The sequence below is a fragment of the Lacerta agilis genome, chromosome 4 (genome assembly GCF_009819535.1).
Source record: "Lacerta agilis isolate rLacAgi1 chromosome 4, rLacAgi1.pri, whole genome shotgun sequence".
NCBI classification, from domain to species: domain Eukaryota; kingdom Metazoa; phylum Chordata; class Lepidosauria; order Squamata; family Lacertidae; genus Lacerta; species Lacerta agilis.
The window spans coordinates 82,380,210-82,407,901 of NC_046315.1; the positions used below are offsets into that span (position 1 = coordinate 82,380,210).

General features: G+C 45.7%; 1 protein-coding gene across 1 annotated transcript; it reads right to left on the minus strand.

The window, feature by feature from the left end:
• Positions 1-428: 428 nt before the first annotated feature.
• OBI1 (ORC ubiquitin ligase 1) lies at positions 429-26,506 on the minus strand. Its single transcript, XM_033147864.1, has 6 exons — positions 26,298-26,506; positions 14,915-15,050; positions 13,664-13,755; positions 11,640-11,888; positions 9,124-9,212; positions 429-2,279 (listed from the first exon to the last, which is right to left on the minus strand). Exons 1-6 carry the CDS (start codon positions 26,367-26,369, stop codon positions 716-718), a joined length of 2,202 nt encoding a protein of 733 aa, XP_033003755.1. The 5' UTR covers positions 26,370-26,506; the 3' UTR covers positions 429-715.
• Between the last annotated feature and the right edge of the window lie 1,186 nt (positions 26,507-27,692).

A 27,692-nucleotide genomic window follows, 5' to 3' on the forward strand; every position in this document is an offset into this window, starting at 1 on the left:
AAGAAAGTGACTAACAGCTACATATTCAAAAGCTACAGATTCAGCAAAGACTCATGCAGGTGCGAGCAAGCAAATGTTTTACGGTGGAAGCCAGGTTCGGAGAGAAGCTGGGCTTTGTGTTGATAGCTCCTGTCACATTTTTTGCAGAAGAAAATAAGAAGTGAAGCAGCCACCCCACTGGTGTCAAACCCATATCATGATTCGTCTCCACGAGAAACTGCTTTGAAGATCTGTCAAGGCTCAGTAACTGGGCATTTAACAGCTCCTCCTCACAGGATAGAGACCTCCTATAACCCAACGCTAAAGAAGCAAAAACAAACACCCGAGGTGTCTAAACCTGAAGACATCTATCAAGAGATGAATGTTACGAAGATTTATTCTTCTAGAAAATGTACTCCAAAGCAGAGGGGGGGGGGAAGAAACTGTGGGTCTACAGATGTTGCCAGACTCCCACCAGCCCCAGCAGATTGTTCCGGAATGATGGGAATTGTAGTCTGGATGAATCTGGGAAAGGCCACAGGATCCTCACCCCTGCACCAAAGGATTTCCAAACTCCGTCGCTCAGTGTTAAAGTAGGATAGACCGAGGTCACTGGAGAACCCAAAAGGAATTTGCAGGGTATGGGTGAAGGAACGAACATTTTCACATCGGCACTAAAGTATTCTGTTTAGGAAAACAAAAACAAAAAAAACCCCACTGAAAGTCAAGAAGGGAATCAGTTCTTGGTCGTTTTTGATGGACTCGCGCTAGACAGGCTACTCTGGATTTTCCTTTTCGCCGACGCGTGGATACTTTTGGCTTTCCTGTCGGGTATGAAGGACGACGACCAAGGAGACTGGAGTTGGTTGTGGAGGTTCTGCAGCTCGGGCGCCACCTTATAGAGAGGGGACCCAAGTTTGTGCTCTTCAAATGACCCTCGAGAGTTGCTAAACAGAAAGCTTGGGGAAAGCTCTCTTTGGAATAGGAAACTCCGAGGCTTCGTTTCACTCGTTTCTGAAGTCCGGCCGGCAAATAACGGGAACGGCTCTGTCGTCTCTAACGCAGATGGAGAAAGGATGGAGAAAGTGGAAGACTTCCAGTCGTTTCCCTCTTCCGAATTATCACCTGCAAGAGGGCATTTCAGAGCGTTTTGCTCCTTCCTCTCCTTGGCAGTCTTATCCTTTTCATTGAGGAGGTCGGGACACTGTGTCGACTTGCAAGAGTTATCCAGGTCGGAAGAGGACTTGGAAGTGTAATAGGGGCTCTTGCTATTGTCCGACTCGGACATCATGGAATCCAGCTCGGAGATTTTATCAAGGTAGGCGGCATCCATAGACGCCTCGCTGGACGTCCTGGTTCGATTCATTTCTGAAGAGCGGGCAGGGTGCAGCTTTTTCGGAACGCTCGGGTTGCGCGTTTTGTCGCCGGATTTCGCCGAAGGTTCGCCAGAGTCGCTCGGGGCCGCGCTGGGATCCGCACCCTCAAAGTTCTCATCGTAACGTGGTTGGCACCTGTTCCAAAACACCGGCTTGTCCGAAGCAAAACAGGCCGCCTTGGTCTCGCCGCCCTCGCAACTGCTGGCGCTATGTTCCGGAGAGTCTTTGTTCCCGTCGTCCGACGCCTCGCCGAAATCCTCAAACTCCAGTTTCCTCAGAAAGGTGGGTGTCTCTCTGGGATCCTCCTCCTTTGCGGTGGGGTCGTCTTTGTTGCCGGGAGTGTTCAGCTGCAGGCAACTGAGAGACAGAGGCGTGCAGGGATCCGGGAGTTCATAAAGCTCTTCTTTATACGGCACACAGTCTTCTATTTTATCCCATGTTTGCTCCGAGCAGGTGTCCATTTCGGAGCCCCCTATATCCAAGAGGCCCTCCTGAGAGCCGGCGAAAACGTCTGTGCCGGACGAGCACTGAGCAACGGGCTCATCCGGACAGCCCCGTCCGGCTGAATTGAGGCACACGTCGTTGCTGCTCCCCAACAGCCCGCTACCGGCCGGCTGCTCGAGGTCATCCGGGCTGTGGCTAGCGCACAAGCAGCTCGGGTCTATGCGCTCTTCCGGGCTCTCCAGCAGCGCTATCTCGTTGGCTGCGCTTCCGCCGCTCTCTTTGTCCTCCATGAGATCCGTGGCGTCGCTTTCCGGGCTTGTGCTTTTCCGTTGGCTGCTTTCCCTCTTCAGCCGAGCGACCTGAGCTTCCAGGTCTTCGATGTAGGTGTCGCTCCTCTCCAAGGCTTTCTTCAGGCGGTTGGTTTCGCGCTCGCACTGTTCCAGCTTGGACTGAAGCACGGCGACGGTAAACCTTCCGAATCTGCAGGAAACCAAAATGTGAGGCGTTAAAAGAGGGTTAAAGGAACCACAGGGTCAACCAACCCCCCAATTCTTGCCGTTTGGCTTATTTATACGAGAAGCAACCCTCAACAATCCCATTTACCCTGACATAGTTTTATGACAGAGGCAAGATCAACAAAACATGGTTCCAGAGGCCTCCTAGAAGAAACCTATGGCTTGAAAGTTAAAGGTAATAAAATCGACAATTTGTTATATGCAAACAACTCATAGCTCTGACGAAGGTGGCTCAGAAGACAGACACATTTATGGAGTTAGGAAAAGTAAGAGGGACTCTGAGAAGGAAGGGAGAATGGTAGACACGGAATGGGAAGGGAGATGAGGAATCTGTGGTCTCTCCAGGCATTGCTGGGCTATTTATTTAACTATTGTAAGTTGTGCTGAGTTTACATTTCATTTTAAAAAAGGGGTTTCATTTAAAGAAGGGACTAGTAAGTCCCATAAATAATAACAATTACTTAAATGTATATCCTGTCCGTCCTCCCAATAGATCCCTGGCCAACATACAACGAGCGATAAAACAATATCGTCATCAAAAGAATTCCAATACAGATTCTTGCCAGGGACTGGCTAGATGAGGAGGAATGGGGGGAGGCAACAGCCGAGGGAACCTCCCATGGAAATATCAGACTGGGAAGGCTCCGAGGCAGGAGAATGGTGCAGGAGAAAGCCCTCAATGGCCTCGGCCCTGCATCTCCACTCCCGTCGTTCAGCCCGGACGCTGAGGCCCAGCTCTGAGGGCCTTCTGGCGTTTCCCTCACTGCGAGAAGTGAAGTTACAGGGAGCCAGGCAGAGGGCCTTCTCGGTAGTGGCACCAGACCTGTGGAATGCCCTCCCATCAGATGTCAAGGAGATAAATAGCTATACAACTTTTAGAAGACATCTGAAGGCAGCCCTGCTTAGGGAAGTTCTGATTATGTTTTTATATCTGTTGGAAGCCGCCCAAAAGTGGCTGGGGGAACCCAGTCAGATGGGTGGGGTACAACTAAAATGATGATGATACCAGCTCTTCCATCCTTGGAAGCTGTGCCCACACTAGGATGGGTCATGCCCATGTCTTTTCAAGTCAAGCAAAGCACCACGTTGCGACAAAACCGAGAGCACGGCGATTATACCCTAGTTAAGCCCCAAAATTCTACATCTATGATAAAGGGAGCAGAGAATACTTTAGAAAAAGAAAGAGTCTACGGCTGAAAATTAAACCATTAGCAGCACTAAGGCAATAACAAGCAGAAGATTACCCTACCAGGGGCTGGACCTATCCATTCAACTCAAATATGCATGAAGAATTATCCCCTAAAACAATGGCAGAGATTTATGATAACATTTGAACAGCAGTCCACATCTTGAAATATTTACATTCAATCATTTTCTTACAGCTCAGCAGTGTTTTACAATATACATTTCATCCACAATGTCACCTTGTCAAATATAAAAATGCCAATATGAAATTCAGTAATTGTCACCATCCTTTAGAGATTTTTTTTTTTAAAAAAAAAAGACTCATTTGGAGCCTTGCGATTATTTTCCTCTCTGATGTACAGCTTTCTCCCGGCTTACGCAGCGCTGGAACTTAAAAAAATAAAAAAAATAAAAAAAAAAATCTTTTGCAAAGCTGCTTGTTTCCTTCGAACTCCGAACCCGCAAACTTCAAAAAAAAAAACACAGCAGTCAGTTAAGCAGAGCGCTGCTTTTGATGAAGAGTTTGTGCTGGCTCCCTAGACCGCTTTGCTTCACAAGTTTTAGTTAGTTTTCTGGGCGTAATTCGAAGTGCTGTTGTCTGCCTAAAATGGCTTGGTGCCTAGATCTCTGAAGGATATGCCCTTCCTCTACCTGTAAACTCAGGCTTATCTTCAGAGTTCCACCTCCGGCTGCCCCAAGCCATCTGAAGCGAGGCACGTGGCAATTAGGAAGAGAGAATATTATTATTTTATTATTATTTATTGAATTTATATACTGCCCAACACATGGAGGTCTCAGGGAGTTTCACAGAATAAATCAAAATATAAAACCACAAAATACATCATCAAAATAATAACAACAACCCAATAAACCAATAACCCCCCACTCGAAAAAGCCCCACATTTTAAAAGGGCATAGGATGGGGTGATAGCACCCAAGATGCAGAATATTCACCCTGCGGAGGTTTGACTGGTTCATGATGATGATGATGGTAATAAACCAGACAGAGGGCCTTCTCGGTAGTGGCGCCCGCCCTGTGGAACGCCCTCCCATCAGGGGTCAGAGAGATAAACAACTACCGGTACCTGTCATTTAGAAAATACCTGAAGGCAGCCCTGTTTAGGGAAGTTTTTAATTTGTGACTTTGTATTGTATTGTATTTTAGTATTTGTTGGAGGCCGCCCAGAGTGGCCGGGGAGACCCAGCCAGATGGGCGGGGTATAAATAATAAATTTATTATTATTATTACTACTACTACTACTACTACTACTACTACTATTATTATTATTATTATTATTATTATTATTATTATTATTATTATTAATACCCCGCCCATCTGGCTTCGCCAGCCACTCTGGGCGGCTCCTAACAGAATTAAAAGCACAATAAAACACCAGACATTAAAAACTTCCCTAAACAGGGCTGCCTTCAGATGTCTTTTTTAAAAGTCAGAGAGTTGTTTATTTCCTTGACATCTGATGGGAGATCGTACCACAGGGCGGGCGCCACTACCGAGAAGGCCCTCTGCCTGGTTCATACTGAGAGCTGCTGCTCAAATTTCACCCGAAGCAAAACCGGAGGTAAGCCCATAGACAGAAGAGCTGATAAATTGTGAAGGATGTGGCTAGAGAAACTTAAAAGCGTTCTGCAATTGCTGAAGTGCACACCCGGCCAAGAGACTGAAGATGCAACATGAAGCACACCCACAGGTGCAAGAAATAAACAAAAAAATGATCAAAAATTAACTGTGTCAGGTGAACAGACTACAAGCTGAACTCTTCTTGCACGGACTTCTAAACATATTTAACATTTGTTGTGGTGCTGCAGTTAACAAACTCTACCTACAGTACTTTCAGTCATTGTATTCGCAGTTTTAATATTGCATATTGGATTTCTGTTTCTTTTCTAAGCCTTGTTGAGTATTCATTTGAACTGAAGAGCTGGGTAGAAGTATCACACACACACACACACACGTATCGGTTATAATTTTTTTGCTGCGCAAAGTTCTTCCTGGTTTCTCAAGGTGTCTGAATTTAGGCGGAGGCGGCCACTTTTACTCGCCATTTAAATTTTTGCTATTTTCCCATTTATAAGCCGCTCTGAAAGTATTTGCCATCAAGTGCCAGTGACTCGTGTGCTAAGCCAAACCTCACCTTAGCTCAGCATGGAAGCAAAAAGGACCTTGAGGGAGAACAAACTGGCTGTGGACTCTTCTCTGGGATCCTTCACCTTCACATGGTCTCAGTAAACAATAGTTTGGCTTACAGCAGTGGTTACAGCGTCGTGGCACCCTGGGGTGCCTTGAATGGTGGTCAGGAGTGCCGTGGGCGACACTGGCCTCTGTCCCTCTTTCCTTTCCTCTCTCCTCTGAGATGCTCCTCACGTCTCTACCTCCCACAGGCTTGAACAGATGCGCAGGGTTGCCTTCAGATGTCTTCTAAATGTTTTATAGCTATTTATCTCCTTGACATCTGACGGGAGGGCATTCCACAGGTAAGGTCTTGTCGCAGCTACAAGCTCCACAGGTGAATGGTGTCTCAGGGACTGGTCAGGGGGTGCTGGTTACCAGGAGCTGAGGCAACTTTGGAGCAAGCAAGCAAGCGGGTGAGGGAGGCCAGCCAGCCAGTCCACCAGCCCTTGCTGTTGGGAATGAACAGACAAATGGGATGTTGGGTAGGCAGGCCCGGTGCTGGCCTTTCTTGTGCTTCCTGTGTGCAAGGCCTGCCTAGGAGTTGAGTGTCCGGTGCTGAAAGGGCGCCTTCCCGCTATGCAGGCCCGGTGATGCCTCCTCCTCCTGCTGCTACTGCTGCCTCCCAAGGTGAGTAAGATGGCCTGACATTCACCTCTGGCCAGTCTCCATCAGGCTGCTAAGGCTGGGGGCATCCTCTTCCCAGGCCCCTGTGGGGCAGTGTGAGGAGGCACCTCTCTTGGGGATGTGGCTCAAAGACTATGGGCAGTGGCGGCTGCCGCCTGGAGGACTCCCAAGGTGAGGGGAGAGAAGAAGTGGCTGAGGGAACGCGCCACAAGGGAGAGTGTTTCAAAAGGGGTGAGGAGCTGCCATAACTGGGCTCCTGAGCCCCACAGGGGTGCCGCAGAAAGAACGCACAGTGGTACCTCTGGTTAAGAACTTAATTCGTTCCGGAGGTCTGTTCTTAACCTGAAACTGTTCTTAACCTGAGGTACTTTAGCTAATGGGGCCTCCCGCTGCCGCACGATTTCTGTTTTCATCCTGAGGTAAAGTTCTTAACCCGAGGTACTACTTCCGGGTTAGCGGAGTCTGTAACCTGAAGCGTTTGTAACCCGAGGTACCACTGCAGTTGGTCAAGGGAGCCGCGGACGCAAAAAGGTTGAAAACCTTGGTATTATGCCAACCAGTTGCACGTTCAAAATGGCTGACGAGATAACTCTGTTTCCGTTTCAAGCAGAAGCATTTGGGGGAAGTTGGAAATCCTCTTGGGGCCTTCTTGTCGTCCTCCTAAGCAGAGTGGATTGGGGAAAGGCACACAACGAAATGCAAGTTTCAAAGGGGGGCAACCTCTCCCCGCTTTCCAATGCGCAAAAGGTACTGTTGGACTCTGCCAACGGAGGCCGAGGCAGCATTTGAACCCAGCCTCCGCTGTTCAAATTCCAACAACACTTGTCTCCCGCTGGAAAAGCAGGGAGCATGTCGCTTTCCCTTCAGGCTGGTCACCATCTATCTTCAATGCATCAGAAGCAGCCCCCCCCCCCTTGGGAGGATAGCCTAGCTCTTACTTGGCACATTCACAGTGCTGCAAGAAAGGATTCATGGTGAGAAGACACAGGGGCCTGTTAGCAAGCTGCCATTTACTTCGAGAGCCAGCCGTAGTTGCCGTGGAAGTCTGTGCAAAATATGCAACAACTGAGCACAGTTCACTTATATGCAGATCTAGCAGAAAAGTCCAATGGAAGAAATGTGTAAGATGTTTATTTAATGCAACCTGCATTAGAGGCAACCTCTAATTAGCTTTCCAAGAGAAAGCATTGTACTCCCAAGTCCAGGTTCTCTTAAGAAGTGTCTCTGGACCTCGGAAAGACCAACATTCTAGCAGCCATAAGGGACGCACTGAGAAGTACAGACTGAGCAGGGCTACACCAGCACATTAACTAACCCACCAGTCTATTTCTAGTGCATTTAACACAGGAATGAAGTTAGGTAGGAAGGTTATCTCATTTCCGACCCAACACTGTGGTTTGCACACATCAGACAGCCAAGATGAGATGATGAGATGACCGCCCTCTCTCAGAAAGGACTCTACAAGGCAGGAATCTTTTGTCCAATGTGGGGCTCAAACCCACAACCCCGAGATTGAGAGTCTCCTGCTCTACCAACTGAGCTCTCCCTGTCTCATCCCGTTCTTTTAAGCGATGGGCCTTTTAACATAGCAGATCAGGAGTGGGGAACACGAAGTTCTCCAGAAGTTGTTGGGACACCAACTGTCATCACCTCCAACCACCATGGCCAATGGACAGTGATAGGAGCTGTTCACCACACTCTTTAAATTCAACAAAGGAAGAAGAACTAAACACTGGAAGAGGCTGGTGGGTCCCGACGGGAATTTCCAAGGGTGCCGCTGTGCCCACAGGCGCCATGTTGGGGACCCCAGGTTCCAAAACTTGTTGTATGAGTGCTGGGGGAAATGGACGATGGCCACAAAACTACTGGAGGAGTCGTTGTGGAAAAGGTGGACTTCTACCGCATGGCATTGCTATGATCTGTTTCAACCAACGTTTTGAGAAGAGGGAGCAATATGGCTTTCCACCAAGTTCTCTAAGTAACCTTGAGAGCAACCAGGAGTAGGCTAGACTTTCCCACCTCTGAGGCCGGCCTGGAAACACTACGGGTTGGTGGAGGAAGAACGGATGGTACCCTTCAGATGTTGTTGGACTGTAGTTATCATCTCTGATCATCTCCCATGGCTGGGGCTGATGGGAGTTGAAGTCCATCAACATCTTGAGGGTACCATGTTGGCTATCCCTGTTCTACCCTTTCTTTGCCTGTCCATTAATTTACTTTCATAGATGCCCTTGCCACCCAACCATCTGAATACAAGGCTGTAGTTAGCAGTACCGTTGCCGTGAAGGAATGGGGAATCATTTTTACCTGCTGTTGACTTGATTGTCCTGTTTTTGCATATGTACCCTTGGACCTTCGGGTTGCAGGGTGGGCTACAAACGCTTTTAACAAAACCAATAAATTTCCACCTGAATACCTGTGGTGCAAGTTGTTTTGAAGACCCATGAATATATATATATATATTTAATTCTATAGAACAGCACAGGGGGTTGTGGTGGTGGTTGGGCGAGGGAGGGGAAGTAGGAAACAGGCAAATATCAAGCAGTTTTTGTAATATCGTTCTAGGTCGTTTTGAAACAAATCTGATATAAATCACCATGCATTCAGACAGAGACGGCATGCAGCGTCTACGTCTGAAGGAAGACAAGCCGTTCAGAATTCCTATTTAATCTCCACACACACACACACACAACAAAGACAAAGCTCTCCACCAGCCCAGTCTGCATTCCTGCAACGGCGGTTATGGTCCTCCAGTAGCTGCATATGATCGAATGAATAATGCACGGCAGGTTTTAAAATATTTACATACTTCTGGGGCGATCGGCTTCCAACCTCAGCCTTTAGCCGCAAGTTCTCCCTCACAAGGCCACTGTTTTCGAGCCTCAGCTTCTTATTTACCTATATGGAAATAAATAGGATTATAAGCGCGCGGGGGGGGGGGAAAGACCCCCACAAACAAACTCACTCGTAATGTTTATAAGACTTTAAAGGAGGAGAAGCATATTTAGACAGGAGCAACAGTTTAACTCCGCTCCCTCTTCTCCGAGACCCTCCCCGCCTACCCTCGACAGAGACACCACTTAAAAATTACCCTGGGAAATGGCTTGCAAAAACTGGAGAGAGAACAGGCATTTTTAATTCATATTCCCAAAATACACCGCAAGGCTTCTACCCAGGGAAATAAACAAGAGCCATGTTAGTTCAGCCTGACAGTCATTAAGGGGTGGTGGTGGGGAGGTACTAATGGCAATTCCATGTTCGCCCCCCCTCCTTCTCCTCCACATGACTAAATACTTTAAATGCATTAACATTACAATGTGCAGGTATCAGCAAAACGAGTGTCGAACAGCTTCCTGACTCTCCCAAACCGGGTTAAGGTTGTCAAGCGGCCTTTTCCCTTTAGATATATATAAATAAAAGAGGCACAGGCGCACACACACACACACACACACACTCTAGAGAACAAAATCTGCGATGACAACTTATTTGCCAGGCCCCATTGGTATCGCTTGCAGAATGCTGCTATTAATAAGCCTCAAGATTTAAAACCCCTTTCGTCTCCTCGAACGGAATCAGCGTCTCGTTTTCAGTTAAGGGCAAGGAAGCCACAGGCGCACACATCCGCACGCTCGCAACGAAGAAAAGGTAAGAAATTCAGTTGCGCACCGGGGCTGCGGCCCACAGGCCGAATTTTGACCCACATCCCTGTTTCCTCCAAACCACACCTACTTGCCCCATGCTTGATGGTGTGCCCACTTGGGGAACTCGGCAGCACAGCCGATACCTGCAAAAAACGGGGGCTGAAGTCACGGCTCTACCAGCTGATGGGCCGTCGGTTCCAGCCTGCAGGATTGGCTACAGGACCCGGCAGCTGACAAACAACACAAAGCAGCTCCGCGAACCTGAGATTGGCGCTCGAGAAATGCAGATACTGGGCTTGCAAAGCGCCTTTGTGCTGTGTTTCCGACAGACCAGTTGACCGTCAGAGGCTGCACACGGGTCTCTCACGGGCAGGCGGAGCAACCCTCCTGCCCATCATCTGGCATCCAGGTGACGGGCAAACGGGTTGCCCTGCCTGTCAGAGTCAGCCCATCGGGGTGGGCGCAGATAAGGATTGGACCTGCAAGGTCGGACAGATGGCACTCAAGCAAAACTGGGAGTGTCTTGAACTCTCCCTTCTGACCATGCAAGAGGAAAGGTGTGTGAGCACACCACGAGTCAGAGGCCCCCTACAGCTTATTTACATTATGCTAAACCAGGATAGGGATCCTTTGGCTCTTTGGCACCGAGCAAATGTCATGGAGGGGTGGACAATCTGGAGAGAAAATGTGGAGTGGGGGAGACAAAATAGGTGGAGCGAAGGCAAAGAGGTCTAAGCTTTCAGGAGGGACAGTTGCAAGATTGTGGGTCCTAAATGAAGGGAACATGCATGCACCATCCTGTAATAATAATAATAATAATAATAATAATAATAATGTATGCCGCACCCATCTGGCTAGGTTTCCCCCGTCACTCTGGGTGGCTCCTAACAGAACATTAAAAACTTCCCTAAACAGGGCTGCCTTCAGATGTCTTCTAAAAGTCCGATAGTTGCTTATTTCCTTGACATCTGACGAGAGGGTGTTCCAGAGGGTGGGTGCCACTACCGAAAAGGCCCTCTGCTTGGTTCCCTGTAACCTCACTTCCTGCAGTGAGGGAACCGCCACAAGGCGCTTGGCGCTGGACCTCAGTGTCCGGGCTGAACGATGGGGGTGGACACGCTCCTTCAGGTATACTGGGCCGAGGCCGTTTAGGGCTTTAAAGGTCAGCACCAACACTTTGACTTGTGCTCAGAAACGTACTGGGAACCAATATAGGTCTTTCAGGACCGGTGTTATATGGTCTCAGCAGCCATGAAGGGAACATTCACGCGCCATTCTGTTAATTACAGGCTTCCTCCGTTTTAGTCGTGGCCGATACGTGGGCAATCGCACACAGCGCCGAGCCCAAACGTCATAAAATACATCACCAAAAGGGCGGAATGGGGGATGGGGTATTTCAATCGCGCACAATTTCACTCACGTTTGCAATGACCCAGAACTCAATCCCTGCACCGATCAGGGGTTGCTTGTGCCGTTAAATGACGGTGTGTCAAAAATGAAGACGGAACATAGCCCTCATACAACCACGCTCTTGGTTTCATGGAATATTGGACAATGGCCAATTAACAGGAAGTCCATTGACCCAGTGCCTCAACCTTATTTTGCTTTCTAACACACCTAGGAAATTACACCACCCGCTATCCCTGCCCATTCAATATCGCCAGATTTCGCATTCATTACCTACCTCCGTTAGCGTTCCCATGTCATCCTTCACTTTTTCGTACATATCATTAGCTGCCTGAAGCTTCTGCGTCCATACGGCCAAAGTCTCTGCATCCACCTTGTGCTCGTCCTCCGAGAGTCCTGGACTCGACCGGGTTTTGTCAGACACGTCTAGCGTCTCGGGGTGCAGGACAGATTTGAGCTGCGCCTCCAGGCTGAGATTGCTCCCTTTCAGCTCCTCCACTTCCTTCTGCAGAGATTCTATTTCATCCTTCCGAGTGAGGCAAACCCACGGCCGATTGGGGTGCAGGGGAAACACGTTTTTGCAGGAGGCAGGAAAATAAGAGGAAAAAGGAGAGGAAACGACAATAAAGGCTAAGATTCTTTGTTCTACTGCTCAATTCTCCTGCAGGTTTTTGTAGGAATGAAGGAACCTTTATACACATGTGGTGGAAATGCCCATTGATTAAAAATTTATGGTTGAAAATATTTCAGGAAATGGAACAAATTACATCTCAATTGATCAATTTAGATCCCAAAACAGCATTGCTTTCTATATTTGCAGATGAAGCACAAGATCTTAGAGACAAAGACTTGATTGTGCATCTTATTACTGCAGCACGTCTTGCTGTTGCTAGACACTGGAGGACATTAAACGTGAACCTATATGAAGTTTGGTATGCTTATGTCTGGGAATTAATTTTGATGGAAAAGTTAACAGAAAGGGTACGTGGAAGAAAACAACGTGAGAAATTACATAACTTTTACATAACGTGGTCCTCCTTTATTACATATGCATCAAAGAAAGAACACGCATTTAAACCACCCATAACACACGGGAACATGTGGAATGATATTTTTTAAACCAGCAACTGTAGAAATATTTTTTTGTTGTTGATTATAGTACTAATGTAATTATCTGGACATAGCTGGGGCTGTTTTTTGGGGCGGGTAGGGGAACACTGTATTTGATTGCTTGTATTTGATTATATGTTGTTTTTATATTCAACAAATAAAATATTGAAAAAGGAAAAAGGAAATGAGCTGGCGTTGAGCCTGTCATAACAGGGTGCATGTATATATGTGTGTGCATGAGAGAGAGAGAGACAGATCTTATGGTACTGGATCAGACCAAAGGCTGATCTCATACAGCATCATTTTCTCAGCAAAACCTAGGAAGATGCACAATTCAAAGTGTTGGTGCAGACCTTTAAAGCCCTAAATGGCCTCGGCCCAGTATACCTGAAGGAGCATCTCCACCCCCATCATTCTGCCCAGACACTGAGGTCCAGTGCTGAGGGCCTTCTGGTGGTTCCCTCACTACGAGAAGTGAAGTTACAGGGAACCAGGCAGAGGGCCTTCTCGGTAGTAGTGCCTGCCCTGTGGAACACCCTCCCATCAGATGTCAAGGAAATAAACAACTATCCAACTTTTAGAAGACATCCAAAGGCAGCCCTGTTTAGGGAAGTTTTTAACGTTTGACGTTTGACCGTGCTTCTAATATTCTGTTACAAGCTGCCCAGAGTGGCTGGGGAAATCCAGCCAGATGGGAGGGGTATAAATAATAAATTATTATTCTTATAATTATTATTTTAGCCATATCTATACAGAACAGCACCTTGGAACACAAAGCAGTTTCAAAATATGGGCTTCCACCCAGTGTACACCTTAAGCTCCTCAATATACAGATAGTGTACAGGCTGGGTTTCTAACAATGGACCAGAGAACCCACTGATTCGCCAGGGCTTGCAAAGCCTCCAGAACATCCACAAAGACCCTCTTGCGAAGCCTTGTCTCATGGAGTGTTCTGCAAGAGGCTGGGCATGATAGCTGAGTCTTGCAGAGCGCTCTGATTTTACCTGAGCCAGGTCATTACCTGCTTCACACTTCACAGGTGTAGGGCAGGTGGGTGTGGCTTGGCCCAAATGGCCTTGGGCACCTAATAAGGTCCATAGGCTATTGGTTCCACATCCCTAATGTGTCCCAAGAGAGTTGGCTCCATGCAAACCAGAACCTCACAAACCACCCTTCCTGACACGGTCTTACCTCATATTCTTTGTGCATTAGCTCGAGCCTCGTTTTGCGGAGCTGCTTCCTGACCGTCGGGCTGAACACAGGGTTGCTTTCACTTGTCCCTCCTGCAGCAACACAACAAGCGAGGCTCCGTTCAGCACTCAGCTTTCTTCTAAACGCCTGCAGCCCCTCCAGATGTCTCCAGCATCCCTGCCTCAACATCTGGAGGGGCAAGCAAGTCCGCACACTTTGTTTTGAAGTTTAAATATAATTGATGTTAAGATTACGATCCACAAAGGCTGTCGCATCCTAAGGTCACTCTCTCCCTGACAAGCAAGTCCGCACACTTTGTTTTGAAGTTTAAATACAATTGATGTTAAGATTACGATCCACAAAGGCTGTCGCATCCTAAGGTCACTCTCCCCCTGACAAACACCCTGAGAGACGTGCAATGCAACCTTTTTAAATTTTTATTTATTTATTTAATTCATTACACGTATCTACTCAGAAATCAGAATGCTTATTTCCGTAGGCCTTGTTGCCAGGTAGAGGATTTCAGCCCAAAGTCTTCTTTACTTATAACCTGGGGTTGCCACCACCTCTGCGATCACTCCCATGCAGTTTCCTGGAATGTGTAACACATATACCTGACAACAACCCTGTGAGGTAGGCCAAGTGGGGGAAAAAAAGTAACTGGCCCAAGGTCAAGTAGTAAACTTCACGGCTTAAGTGGAGATTTGAATTCAGGTTTCCCAGGCCAACATTTCGCTTCAGGGTTGCCCACTTTTGGGGCACATTACCTGCAAACTGGAGAAACTTTCCCTGGCACAAACAACAAACACATAGCACAACTCAGCACATGTTGAATTTATTCTATTGGCTACAACAGAATGCTTCTTTCAAGCCTCATTTCAGCAGGGGGAGGGACCCTGTGGGTGCTGCAGTTGGCGACACCTGCTCTAACCACTACACCCCACTGCAGCACGCTGGCTGGAGAATCAAGGCTATGGCTGGGAATACCTGGGCTTGCTGGATAACCTGTCCCATTCACACTATCGCAGTCAAATATATCCCATTTTGTTTTCGCAACATCCCCGAGAAACAGATTTGACTGCGATAGTGTGAAACGGACGCCACCTTTGCAAAAAGAACATAACAAAAATACAAGAGCTGGTTGCGAGCTTCGGCAGAAACGGCGCAGCCGGATGCTACAAAGGCTCCATGCCATTCAGAGGATAAAAAAGATTCTGCATGCATTTGATGGAGGGGGAAAGGCTGCCTTACCTAAGACCTCTTTGCAAGGATTCTCAGTGGTGATGGGGATCCTACAAGCAGGACACTGACTGTTGTTCTTCAGCCACACTTCAATACAAATGGAACAGAAGACATGGTTGTTGGCACAGATGACCGGATGACGGACCTTGCAACGGAGAGGGTATAACAATTAAAAAGGTATTCTAGCAGCAATTGCTATTTTGGCTTGGAACACACATAAAAATCATGCTTTGCATACAAGGAACATAGAATCATAGAGTCAGAAGGGACCCAAGGGTCATCTAGTCCAACCCCCTGCAATGCTGGAATCTCAGCTAAAGCATCCCTGCCAGATGGCCATCCAACCTCTGCTTAAAAACCTCCAAGGAAGGAGAGTCCACAAACTCCCGAGGGAGTCTGTTCCACCGTCAAACAGCTCTCACTGTCAGAAAGCTTTTTCCGTTTGTTTAATCAGAATCTCCTTTCTTGCAACTTGAAACTGTTGGTTCGAATCCTGCCCTCCAGAGCAGGAGAAAACCAGCTTGCTCCCTCTTCAAATATCTTAAGGGCTGTCACTTGGAAGATGGATATCCTGTCTCCTCTCAGTCTCCTCTTTTTCAAGGCTAAACATATCCAGCTCCTCCAACCGTTCCTCGCAGAGCTTAGTTTCCAGATCCTTGATCCTCTTGGTTGCCCTCCTCTGCACACGTTCCAGCTCAGGCTTCCTCAACCTCGGCCCTCCAGATGTTTTTTTTGGCCTACAACTCCCATGATCCTTAGCTAGGAGGACCAGTGGTCAGGGATGATGGGAATTGTAGTCTCAAAACATCTGGAGGGCCAAGGTTGAGGAAGCCTGTTCCAGCTTGTCAACATCCTTCTTGAATTGTGATGCCCAGAAATGGACACAGTATTCCAGGTGTGGTCTGAATAAGGCAGAATAAATGTAAAGCTAAAGGGACCCCTGACCATCAGGTCCAGTCATGTCCGACTCTGGGGTTGCGGCGCTCATCTCGCTCTATAGGCCAAGGGAGCCAGCGTTTGTCCACAGACAGCTTCCAGGTCATGTGGCCAGCATGACAAAGCCGCTTTTGGCGAACCAGAGCAGCGCACGGAAACGCCGTTTACCTTCCCGCTGGAGCAGTCCCTATTTATCTACTTGCACTTTGACGTGCTTTCGAACTGCTAGGTGGGCAGGAGCTGGGACCGAGCAACGGGAGCTCACCCCGTGGCGGGGATTCGAACCGCCGACCTTCTGATCAGCAAGCCCTAGACTCTGTGGTTTAACCCACAGCGCCACCTGGGTCCCTTTAGAGTGGTACTATTACTTCCCTTGATCTGGACACTATACTTCTGTTGAGGCAGCCTAGAATAGCATTAGCTTTTTTTGCTGCTGCATCACACTGTTGACTCATGTTAAGCTTGTGGTCCACCAAGACCCCTAGATCCTTTTCACATGTACTACTAGTAAGCCATCAAACAGCAATGCCACCAAAGCAGACAGTGAGAGAGAGAAAGAAAATACATGGGTAAGGAAGGGGTAAATAGAGCAGAATGTAAAAAGTGAGGGCAGAGACTTCATCAGGCAAGACTTCTTTCACCTGCCTTGCCCACCCTCCGGCCCTAGGAGTCCTCATAAGGGAGCTGGTCCTGGAGGAAGAACTGTGACAGGAGAGACTCCATCATGCAAGGCCTCTTTCCACCTGCCTTGCCCCACCCTCCAGTCTCTGCTTCTCAATTTTTATTGTATTATTTCATGCACTGTGGCTTGCCGTTGTTTTCTCGATTGCAGTTTAGAAATTATTTCCTGTAATTGTTAAGAGTGGATTTCTGTTTAATTTTTATATGCTGATATTTAATATTATTCTGTATTATTCTAATGGGTTGTTGAATGTTACTTTATTTGAAGTAGGTTGCTTAATTTAAGGTTATGTTTTATTATCACATTTTTTTGTATGGCATTAGATTCTTATAAGGTGTACATTCTTTGTTTCTTCAGCTTGTAAACCTCCTTGGGTATTGTAAGACAGAAAGACGGCGTTACAAATTTGAAATAATAATAATAATAATAATAATAATAATAATTTATTTATACCCCGCCCATCTGGCTGGGTTTCCCCAGCCACTCTGGGCGGCTTCCAACAGAACACTAAAATGCAATAATCTATTAAACGTTAAAAGACTCCCTAAACAGGGCTGCCTTCAGATGTCTTCTAAAAGTCTGGTAGTTGTTTTTCTCTTTGACATCTGGTGGGAGTGATGAAAAGTGAAAGTGATATCAGGTCCAAGCAGCTAGAATATTATATGCACAGAAATGGAAAGAAGAGGGGTGGCAGCTTTTGAAAGTAATGCAGAAATGGAAAAGACGACAGCGAAATTAAGAGATCAAAATGATGAACTTTTCGTAGAAGAATGGAGGCTCTTTCTGGACTTTTATATATATATAGTCAAATGAAATCTTGGGATAAAAGCAGCAGAAGAAAAAGGATAAAATAATTGTAACAGAGAAGCTTTCTGTAACAGATAAATATATATAATGCAGTAAAAAGGCTTTGAGTAAAAACACTGTGGAGGTGAGGATAGGAAGTCAATTTATGAAATAAAGTAATTATTTGATTTTGTGAAAATGTTTGAAAAAAGTAACAAAAAAAGTATAGATATCGCTTGCTAGACTTTTAGAAGATTGCCCCTGACTGCTTCTGGCACAGCGGCCCAACACAACTCAAGTTTCCAGGATTTTCGTCTTCCCCGTTTTACACCACCCTGAGGACTAGAAACTTTAGAAAATAAATAGGAAGTCCAGTCTGTCCAAAGCCCAAGTTCTGCACAGTGTTTCTTTTGCACAGAACCCCAGGACAAAAGACCCAAGAGACGCAATGATAAGTGACAAACTCGAAACAGAAGTTTAGACTTGCTGAAGAATCTGCAGCGCAAAAAAAAACTCAGCCAGTTTGCCATTTCCCTGCAGACAAAAAAATTAGTGAAGCTACCACGGAAGGGCAAGAGGTTTCCTCCACCCTGCTGAGATGTTCTAAGCACTTATAACCATCCAATATAATATGTTCTATTGTACAGAAGGAAGAAGCAAAGAGCCGCTATGCCACAGAGAATTGGGGTTTTAAGCATTTGTATCTTAACAAGATGCTTATATATTTTCCTAAAGGAGCACAAACAGTTTTAGAAAAATAAGTTTCTGAAAGGCATTACTAATAAGATCTCCCTTTAATTTAAAATTCTGCTTGGAGTCCAGCCCTGGGATTCAATAATCAACTATAAACAGAGAAATCCTGCATTTCATAATGCTACTTGGCCCACTGCGAAAACTTCTTTAGAGACCAAAACAAATGTTACTTTTGCTCCCAAAAGCCTTTGATATATCTTTGCTTCTAAACTCTGCTCTACTTCCAGAGATATGAGACACAGGATAAAATAAAAAAGAGCCTAATTTCTCAAGCATTGTGGTCTACTGCTCTATCCTAGGCAAATGTACCTAAGTCCTCTACAATGTCTTGCAACGCATGTGGGGCGTCTCAGGCTCAGGGGCCAAATACAGCCCTCCAGGGCTCTCTATCTGCCCTCCGAACTCTCCTCAGACCACGCCAGCGGTTTCCCACGCCCTTGTCAAGTGCCTTTGTCTCGAACAGTGTTTCCCAAACTTGGGTCTCCAGCTGTTTTTGGACTACAATTCCCATCATCCTTGACCACCGGTCCCGCTAGCTAGGGGCGACGGGAGTTGTAGTCCAAAAATCGCTAGAGACCCAAGTTTGGGAAACCCTGGCCTAGAATGCCTTTGGACTGCTACAAAGCCTCTTTGTTTGTCAATACCTGGGTGAAGAAATGGGTGCAAAAAAAACCTCAGACAAGTCAGAAACCTTTTGTATGACCAGTAGCGGGTGGCATGGCAGAGGTGCTCAACTGTCCTCCTGACAGCTGAATGGCTGCTGCCTAGTAGGAAGGGGGAGGTACTGGTAGACAGGAGGGTTTCGCAGTGCAAACACATGGCTAGATTGGCTCAGCCGGTGTGTTTGCACTGGGCCAAACTTGTTGCCACCTCCCTCCCTCCTGCAAGCTGCAGCACCTGCCAGGAGGTCAGGTATAAATCTCTGCTCCACTGCATTGTTTGCAACTGTCTCGTTGTACAGGGTAAGAGCAGGCTCGGGGCCAGAGACCCTTCTGAGCATCCAGCTTCTCTGTGACAGGCTACGGAGTCAACCACAACCAGAAGTTCCACATCACGCAATACAAAAAAAGTCCCACAAGCAGCACAATATGCAATAGATTGTCCTACGCACAAAGCATTCAAGGGCACAAAGTAGTGCTGTTTCTGCATCACAGAGAGAGTGCCTCTTCTAAGATGGCACCTGCCAGCTGTGGTTTCTCAAAGGGCTCTTATGAATCGCCGTTTTGAGAAGTCTTCCGCATATCTAGTCTGGGTCAGCTTCTTAGATTCAGTACATTTTCTCAAGTTGCAACTCCAGTCTCCAAATGTTACTTATTTTATTTCGGAGCGTTATCGTTTCTCTGTAAAGTGCCCTGGGCATAATGAGAGGGTGGGTCCCTACCACAAGAGGATTTCAATTTATAAATTGACCCAAGGAGTAAAGGTAAAAGTAAAGGATCCCCCGGATAGTTAAGTCCAAGGTGACTATGGGGTTGCGGCGCTCATCTCAATTTCAAGCCAAGGGAGCCGGCATTGGTCCACAGACAGTTTTCCGGGTCATGTGCCCAGCTTCTGGTGCAACAGAACCCCATGATGGAAACTAGAGCTCACGAAAACGCTGTTTACCTTCCCACCGTAGTGGTACCTATTTATCTACTTGCACTGGTATGCTTTCGAATTGCTAGGTTGGCAGGAGCTGGGACAGAGCAACGGGAGCTCACCCCGTTGCCGGGATTTGAACCGCCGACCTTCTGATTGGCAAGCCCAAGAGGCTGAGTGGTTTAGACCACAGAGCCACCTGCATCCCAAGGGGTAAGAAAAACTAATGGGGCAAAAATAAGAGGAATATGCCATTGTTTCAATTACACACAGAGTTTGCTTCAGAAGGAGGCTATTGGAGCTAGGGAGGTTTTGCGGAAAATATGAGTTTTAAGGTGGGGCCAGCTGTTAGTGCAGCTGCTAGCCAGTCGTGCCCTCTCAAAGGACACTCTGTTCCAGCCCTCTTGCAGGATACTCTAGTCCACTCTCGCTCCCCCATGATTTTCTGTTTTATTCCTCACCCAGGCAATTGGCATTTCCTGTACACTGAGCATGCTCAGTTCTCATGCGGCTATTTTCTGGGGTTGCCCTCTATTACATTTTTTTAAAATGCAGGTATGTGGGTGTACTTCTGCAAACCTGGTGCCATTTTGGCTATATAAAGACCTACGCCAGGAGAATATGTAAACAGAAAATATAGGGAAACTCTGGGTCCCCAGAAGTCACTAGACCACAACCCCCACTCTCTCTAACCAGTGGCCATGCCAGTTGGGTACGATGGAGTCCAGCAAGATCTGGAAGGTCAAAGGTTGGTCACCTCTGGTACACAGGATTCAAGCTTGTGGGGTGTGGTGGGGGGCACACCAAAATCACACGGGCAAGTTTTGCCTATTGATTCTTGGGAGTCCATTTCACAAAGCATCATTTGCTGCTTGCAAAACGCTAGCTAGTGAAGAACAAAGGATGCTGATCGGGTCAACCTGAAAGCCACTCTTTGGCTTCAAGCTCCCAGGTGGCCTACAATTAAAATACAACAATATACAGGTGAAACTCGAAAAATTAGAATATCGTGGCAAAGTCCATTTATGTAAGCAATTGTTTTCATTAGCTACTGGAGTTTAATATATGAGATGGACTCATGACATGCAAAGCGAGATATGTCAAGCCTTTGTTATAATTGTGATGATTTTGGCGCACAGCTGATGAAAACCCCAAAGTTGAAATTGTTAATTTGGGGTTCTCATCAGCTGTATGCCATAATCATCACAATGATAACAAATAAAGGCTTGACATATCTCGCTTTGCATGTCATGAGTCTATCTCATATATTAGTTTCACCTTTTAAGTTGAATTACTAAAAGAAATGAACCTTTCCACAATATTCTAATTTTTTGAGTTTCATTTGTACATCAATAAAAGCCAGTCAAATTATAGCTAGCCAGTCCAGAAGCTTGTACCAATGAAAGTCTTCATCTGGTCCAGGAAAGTAAGTTGAAACAGGTGCACTTCTCTGGAGAGGGCATTCCAAAAACCTTTTCTCTGATGGGCAGGAAAACGTTCAGTTTCAACCAACTATCCCAACCTTCCTGGAGCTGATGGGAGTTTTAGCCCAAAATACCTGGAGGGACCAGGTTGGTGCAGGATGCTCTACCAAGTCCTAGTCTCAATGTCCTCTCTGCTTCAAGTGAAAATGCCTGCAGATAGCAAAGAAAGGCACAGTGTGGTTTGAGGCCTGGCTAGTGCCTGGGTGAGAGATTACCAGGAACCTCAACTTGACTCAGTGAACAAAGGCATGTCATAGGTTCAAACAATCCATCAAATAGAAACCCATAGAGTTTCAAGCCGACTCGATGTTTAGAAGATATATAAACACAACTGAAAACACCATTCAAATGTCAAATGGAAGATTTCAGCAGTTTCATAATTAAGAATGCATTGCTTTTAATATAAGCAGATCAATCCACTATAGCTTTAGCAGATTACTGAAGACCAATTTATCAGTGGGCCGACTTGCTCATTCTGAGGTTATTTCGGTTCTGATGTGTTACTGCAGCAGGGAAAAATATTTAATGGTGGCTTTTCCACCTGAAAATGATAATCATTACAGTTTAGCTAAAAGATCTATAGTCCGCAAGGACTCAACCTCTACTCATGTTTCTCTATCAGTAATTCTAAAAAATCAGAAGGTTCTCATATCGGTGTATGGTTTTTATTTGGGTTTTTAACGTGCTTATAAAGCATTCTGTTTTATTTTTATTTTTTTTAAAGGAAGAGCAGCTATTACACTTATTACAGGACACTCTTCCTCCCTGACAGCAGCCCAGCAGGATGACTGACTATAATAAGCACCTTGATCTTTTATGAGTTGGTCTTCACCTGAAAGGCATCAGGGGAATCAGATAATTGTAGTGTTGGAAGAGATCCTAAAGATTATCTAGTCCAACCCCCTGCAGTGCAGGAATATGCAGCTATCCCATACGGGGATCGAACCTGCAACCCTGGTGTTGTCAGGACCACGCTCTAACCAACTGAGCTACCCAGTTGGTTATCAATCCCTATTGCCACAAAAGCATAGCGCTGCACTATCCCGCCAAGTGAGATATTCCACTAGCAAACTTGTATATGCCCCCTATGCTCAACAGATGGTACCACACTTCCAAAAGATAAAGAAGATATTGCATTGCGCTGTTAAGAACATTACCAGCATCTCCTTAACTGCAACTCCCCCATAGCTGCCGAGGTCCTCTCACAATCCCGCAAAAAAACAAATTAAGAGATGAGCTTGCATTATCTTCAAATCTGGGAGAGTTGTGCACAGCTATTAACCAAATGAAAATCAATGCTCCAACTATAAGGGAATGGCAAAATAAGCTACAGGAATATGTAGAAATGGACCAGTTGATGAACAAATAAGAGGGAACACAAGACAAGCATTTGTGTTAAAATGGGAAAAATACAGAAAATACCTACAATATAAGAACATTAGTATAAAGTGTATGGTAGCCCTTGAGTGACCCTAGATCTGTAAAATGTAAACAAAATAAGTTAAGATTTCGCTTCGTTCTAAGAATGTATTAGAAAGGTCATAAAGGATACTCTAACAATATTGGGTACATTCGCAAGCGGAAAAGATATTGAAATTGATTGAAAGTCCAAGTATTTGTGTACTATTGTAGTCGTTGTTGTGCTTTTTTGCTTCTCGTTTCTTGGTTTTTTCTTTTTCTTTCTTCATTTTCATTTCCCCCCTTCCTTTTCTCTTTCCTTTCACACCCCCTTCCCCCGTTTTCTTTTTTCTATTCCTTTATTTTTTCTTTCTTTCTTTCTTTTCTTTTTCTCCCTTTTTATAGGTGATCATTTCTGTGTCTACTTATTGTTTCAAGTTGCACTTCACAAGAGGAAGGGATTTAGTAAAAATATAAAGTAAAATACAAGATATAATGCAAAAGGTAGATAAACTTTATTTTGTTTGGTTAAAATATATTATAATGTAAACTATGTGAAGTGTGGTGTTTTGCAATAAAGTATATAAAGAAAAGAAAAGAAAAGAAAAGAAAAGAAAAGAAAAGAAAAGAAAAGAAAAAGAAAATCAACCAAGCCAGTAGACCTGATGGGATACCTGCCAAAGTCTTCAAAGTGTGTGGAATTGAACTTGCACAACAACTTCACAAGGTCATCGAAAAATCTGGGAGAGGAGATCCCAGCAGACCTTAGGGATGCCAAAATTATCAACCATTTTTTAAAAAAGGTGATAGAACGGACAGCGGAAACTATCAAGGCATTTCTTTATTAGCTGTGGCCTGTAAAATTCTTGCAAGGATCTTAGCAAACTGTCTCCTAACTATATCCAAGGCTACCCTTCCTGAATCTCAAAATGGTTTTCAACCTTCTAGGGGGACAATAGATATGATTTTCACTGCTCAACAGCTTCAAGAAAAATGCAGAGAGCAAAACCAACCCCTGTATATTGACCTCACTAAGGGCTTTGACACTGTAAACAATAATGCCCTGTGGACTGTTCTTCTGCAAATTGGCTGCCTAGATAAATTTGTGAACTTTATTCGGTGCCTCTGTGATAATATGACAGCAACAACTGCAGATAACAATGGCTCTCAAAGCGAACCATTCACAGTGGGATCAGGTGTTAAACAGGGATGTGTTATCGCCCCAACTCTATTTATTATTTATTTTCATTGCCATGATCCTACACGTTGTCGAAGGGAAACTCCCCACCGGGGTAGAAATCATATATTGAATGGATGGAAAGCTCTTTAACTTGAGTAGGCTGAAAGCAAAGAGTAAGGTTACCATAATTTCCATCATAGAGCTTCAGTATGCTGATGACAATGTAGTGTGTGCACACTCAGAGGATGACCTCCAAACCATCCTAAACATCTTCACAGAACAAAATAAAATAAAATAAAATAATCCTTCCAGTAGCACCTTTGAGACCAACTAAGTTTGTTCTTGGTATGAACTTTCGTGTGCATGCACACTTCTTCACAGAAGCTTATGAAAAGCTTGGCCTATCACTCAACATCCAAAAAACCAGGGTGCTGCACCAACAAGCACAAAACAACCCCTCTGGAGCGCCACAAATCCAATTCAATGGTGTAATGTTGGAAAGTGTCAATCACTTCTCCTACCTGAGCAGTTATCTTTCCACAACAGCCAACAATGATGCCAAAATTCAGCATCACCTGAGCTCTATGAGTACTGCTTTCTCGTGGTTGAAATGCAGAGGTTTTGAGGACCGGGGCATTCACAGGGAAAGCAAAATGCTTGTTTACAAAGCTATTGCACTACCAACCTTACTGTATGCTTGTGAAACATGGACCACTTATAAACTCCTTGAAAGATTCCATCAACGGCACCTCCGAAAAAATTGCATATCACTTGGGAAGACAGACAAACTAATGTCAGTGTACTGGAAGAAGCAAAGATTACCAGCGCTGAAACAATGATTCTTCAACATCAGCTTTGTTGGACTGGTCATGTTGTGCAGATGCCCGATTATTGTCTTCCAAAGCAACTACAGTGGTGCCTCGCAAGACGAAATTAATTCGTTCCGCGAGTGTTGTCGTATAGCGGAAATTTCGTCTTGCGAAGCACGGTCAGAGGAAGCGTGGTTTTACGGGGGGGGGGGGAATTGCAAAACATTTTCGTTTTGCGAGTCACGGCCATAGGAAAATTTGTCTTGCGAGTCACCCTTTCGTCCAGCAAGTTTTTCGTCTAGCGAGGCATTCGTCTTGCGAAGTACCACTGTACTCTATTCCAAACTTAAAAATGGAAAGTGTGATGCTGGTGGTCAACAAAAGAGGTTTAAAGACTCTCTCAAGGCAAATCCCAAAAAATAAAGTACAAACACTGATCACTGGGAAACACTGGCCTGCAAGAGCTGCAGTTGGTGAACAGCCTTCAACGAAGGTGTCGTGGACTGACGTTTGAACTGAGGATGAAAGGGAGAAATGTGCTAAGAGGAAGGAAAACACTGACTGTGATCAACTCCCACCCAGAAACCTATGTCCCCACTACAGTATGTAAGGACGTGTGGATCCAGAACTGGCCTCCACAGTCACTTATGGACCCACCGTTAAGATCATGTTCATGGAAGACAGCCTTACTCGGCTACGAGTGATCACCAAAGAAGAAGATGCTCCTCTCTCCATGAGAAAAGCCACCACCAGATCTGAAAGAGGGGAAAAGTTTGCCTACCAAGCTCCATCATACTCAGGATCACAAACTTTCCATTGTGTATACAGAGCCTGCTGAAAACAGGGTTGTAGGTTTATTCGGTGAACACAGTTTCCCATAAGTATCATAACAAACAGATGGGGAAGAGAGGAAAAGAGAGAGCAGACCACAGAGTGGTTGTCAATAAGATCTGAAATCAGGATCATTTTTGCAGTGCTAGTCAACTTTTTCAACTTTTTCTCAGCATACATGCCATAAACGAAGGAGCAAGAGGAAACAAACAAACTCCAGCTGATCTCCTATAACATTATTGGTTGTGGAGAGCTTAGGGAAGCAAGCAGAGCTCTCCTTAAACGGGGGAGGGGGAGCCTGTCTGGCCTAGGCTTCTACTCCATATTATGGCCTACCTTGTTACTAGCAGGGTCTCAGCCTGCAGAAACCCACCTTGGAAAGCTGGTCTCTCAAAACCACTGACAAGGCATCAACTCTGATCTAAGCAATTTCCAATCACTCTAAAATAAAAATTAAAAAAACAAAACCCCGAAACAAACGAGGAGGAAGGAGGAAGTCTTCGTTTCCCCTCCACCCCCCGGCCCGGCCGACCCTCCATCACAGGAGCTTCCCTTCGTTTTACAAAAAGTGAACGCGTCCTCATTTAAGTACCGTACAGTCCACTAAGTCGTGAAAAGCGGAAGCAAATATTTCCGACACGGCAATGGTCCAGCTAAGGCCTCCCTTCCTCCTCCTCCTCCTCCTGGCTCTAAAAGCAACCACACACACACGAGGTTCCGGCGAACTGCAGGGACAAATCTGGGAACCGGGGAACAATCGGCTACGTGTCAGAGGGAAACGCGACAGCTTTTTTTTGGGGGGGGGGGAAATGAGAGAGAAAATCCTCCTTGGAATCCATTCTCGCTCTCTTCCCTCGCAAGGCATGGCTTTCTCCCGAGGACCACGCACGCTTAAAAGTATCCCTTTTTTGGGGGGGTGGGGGGCAGTTGCATCTCGAACGCAAGGTGCCGTTACCTTTCCCAGGCAAATGTGGCAAGTGATGGGCAGCGTGAGAGAAAGTGTTACATTCTGAACGTTCTGAGCCATTGTGACGTTTCGAATCCCGCGAGCGTGGAAGTTCCAATCCACAGGCGGCAGCGACCGCGGCGGCGGCGGAGGCGAAGGAAGACTCGCTCTCTTCAACTCTCACGCTGTTAGGGCTCCCAGTACGGAAAGCCAGCTAGGCCAATCTTCCTCGCGTTGACGCGGACGCTTTTTAAGAATTCTCATCGGAAGAGGGGGGAGGAGAGGAGGGAGGAGCCGAGAAATCTGAGCACGTTGAGCGTGAAAAACGCGAGTTTGTCCTCTCTTGCCTTGCCTTGGCAGACACGGGTGTGCACACACGTATCCATTTCGAACGTGTAAGAATTTCAGTCGGAATTGGTGCAACAGACCCAGCCTTACTGGCACACGGGGTGATGCATTTTGTCCTTAGGAGATAAATGAGGCTGAGTGTGCGACCGGCTCAATGTCAGGGACATTCAAACAAACAAACAAACTCTTAACCCAAATGATTAAAAACACACCGAGCTTTCTCCAATTAATCCTCGAAGAGATACAGAAGCTACGCTGAATTCACACGTTGGCTTTTTTTCCAGAAGTGCAAGCGGTTCTTGCTTGTGTATACTTGAGCTGATGTGAATCCCACCTCGTTTCTCCTTGGAACTAAATTGAATCACAACAATCAGAAGAATTTGCATCAGCCAAGAGAGCTGTTAATATAATAAATTTTACTTACTTACTTACTTACTGCATCAGCCACTAGCCATAGCAATAAAATAAAATACAATGTATTGAAGACACAGGTAAAAACTATACAAAATACATTCTATAGGTTGCCGTCAATAATCAAATAATTGATCTTATTATAGTTGCCCCTGCTAATTTTTTTATTTTTGCTGTCACCTGGTTATCTTGATCTGCTAGAAGAAAAAAACAGTAGCAATGGTCGTGATGAGAGTTGGTATGGATAAGTAGTAGAGGGGTATTAACCTCACTCCTCAAATCTTGCTAGCAGCACATGACCTACAGATTCAATACTGCCATCTCCACGTGGACATAAGAGTTTTTCCAGCAGGATTTTTGGAAGTCGGCCCTCAAGTTACAGCTGAAGGCAGTATATTTAATCTTGCAAAAGCGAAAGCGCGTCTGCATTTTGGAATTGTTACATTTTGCAAATAGGGTGCCAACGTATCAAAAGGACTAGGTGGGAAATAATCATACCACGGACAAAATTTCCTGATTATGTCCAAATTATACGGTACTTGAGCTGATGTAAATTCCACCATGTTTCTCCTTGAAACCAGATTTTGGAACTTGCTTCCGTCATGCATGGCATATTCCTACATAATATATCTGTTGCGTATAGGT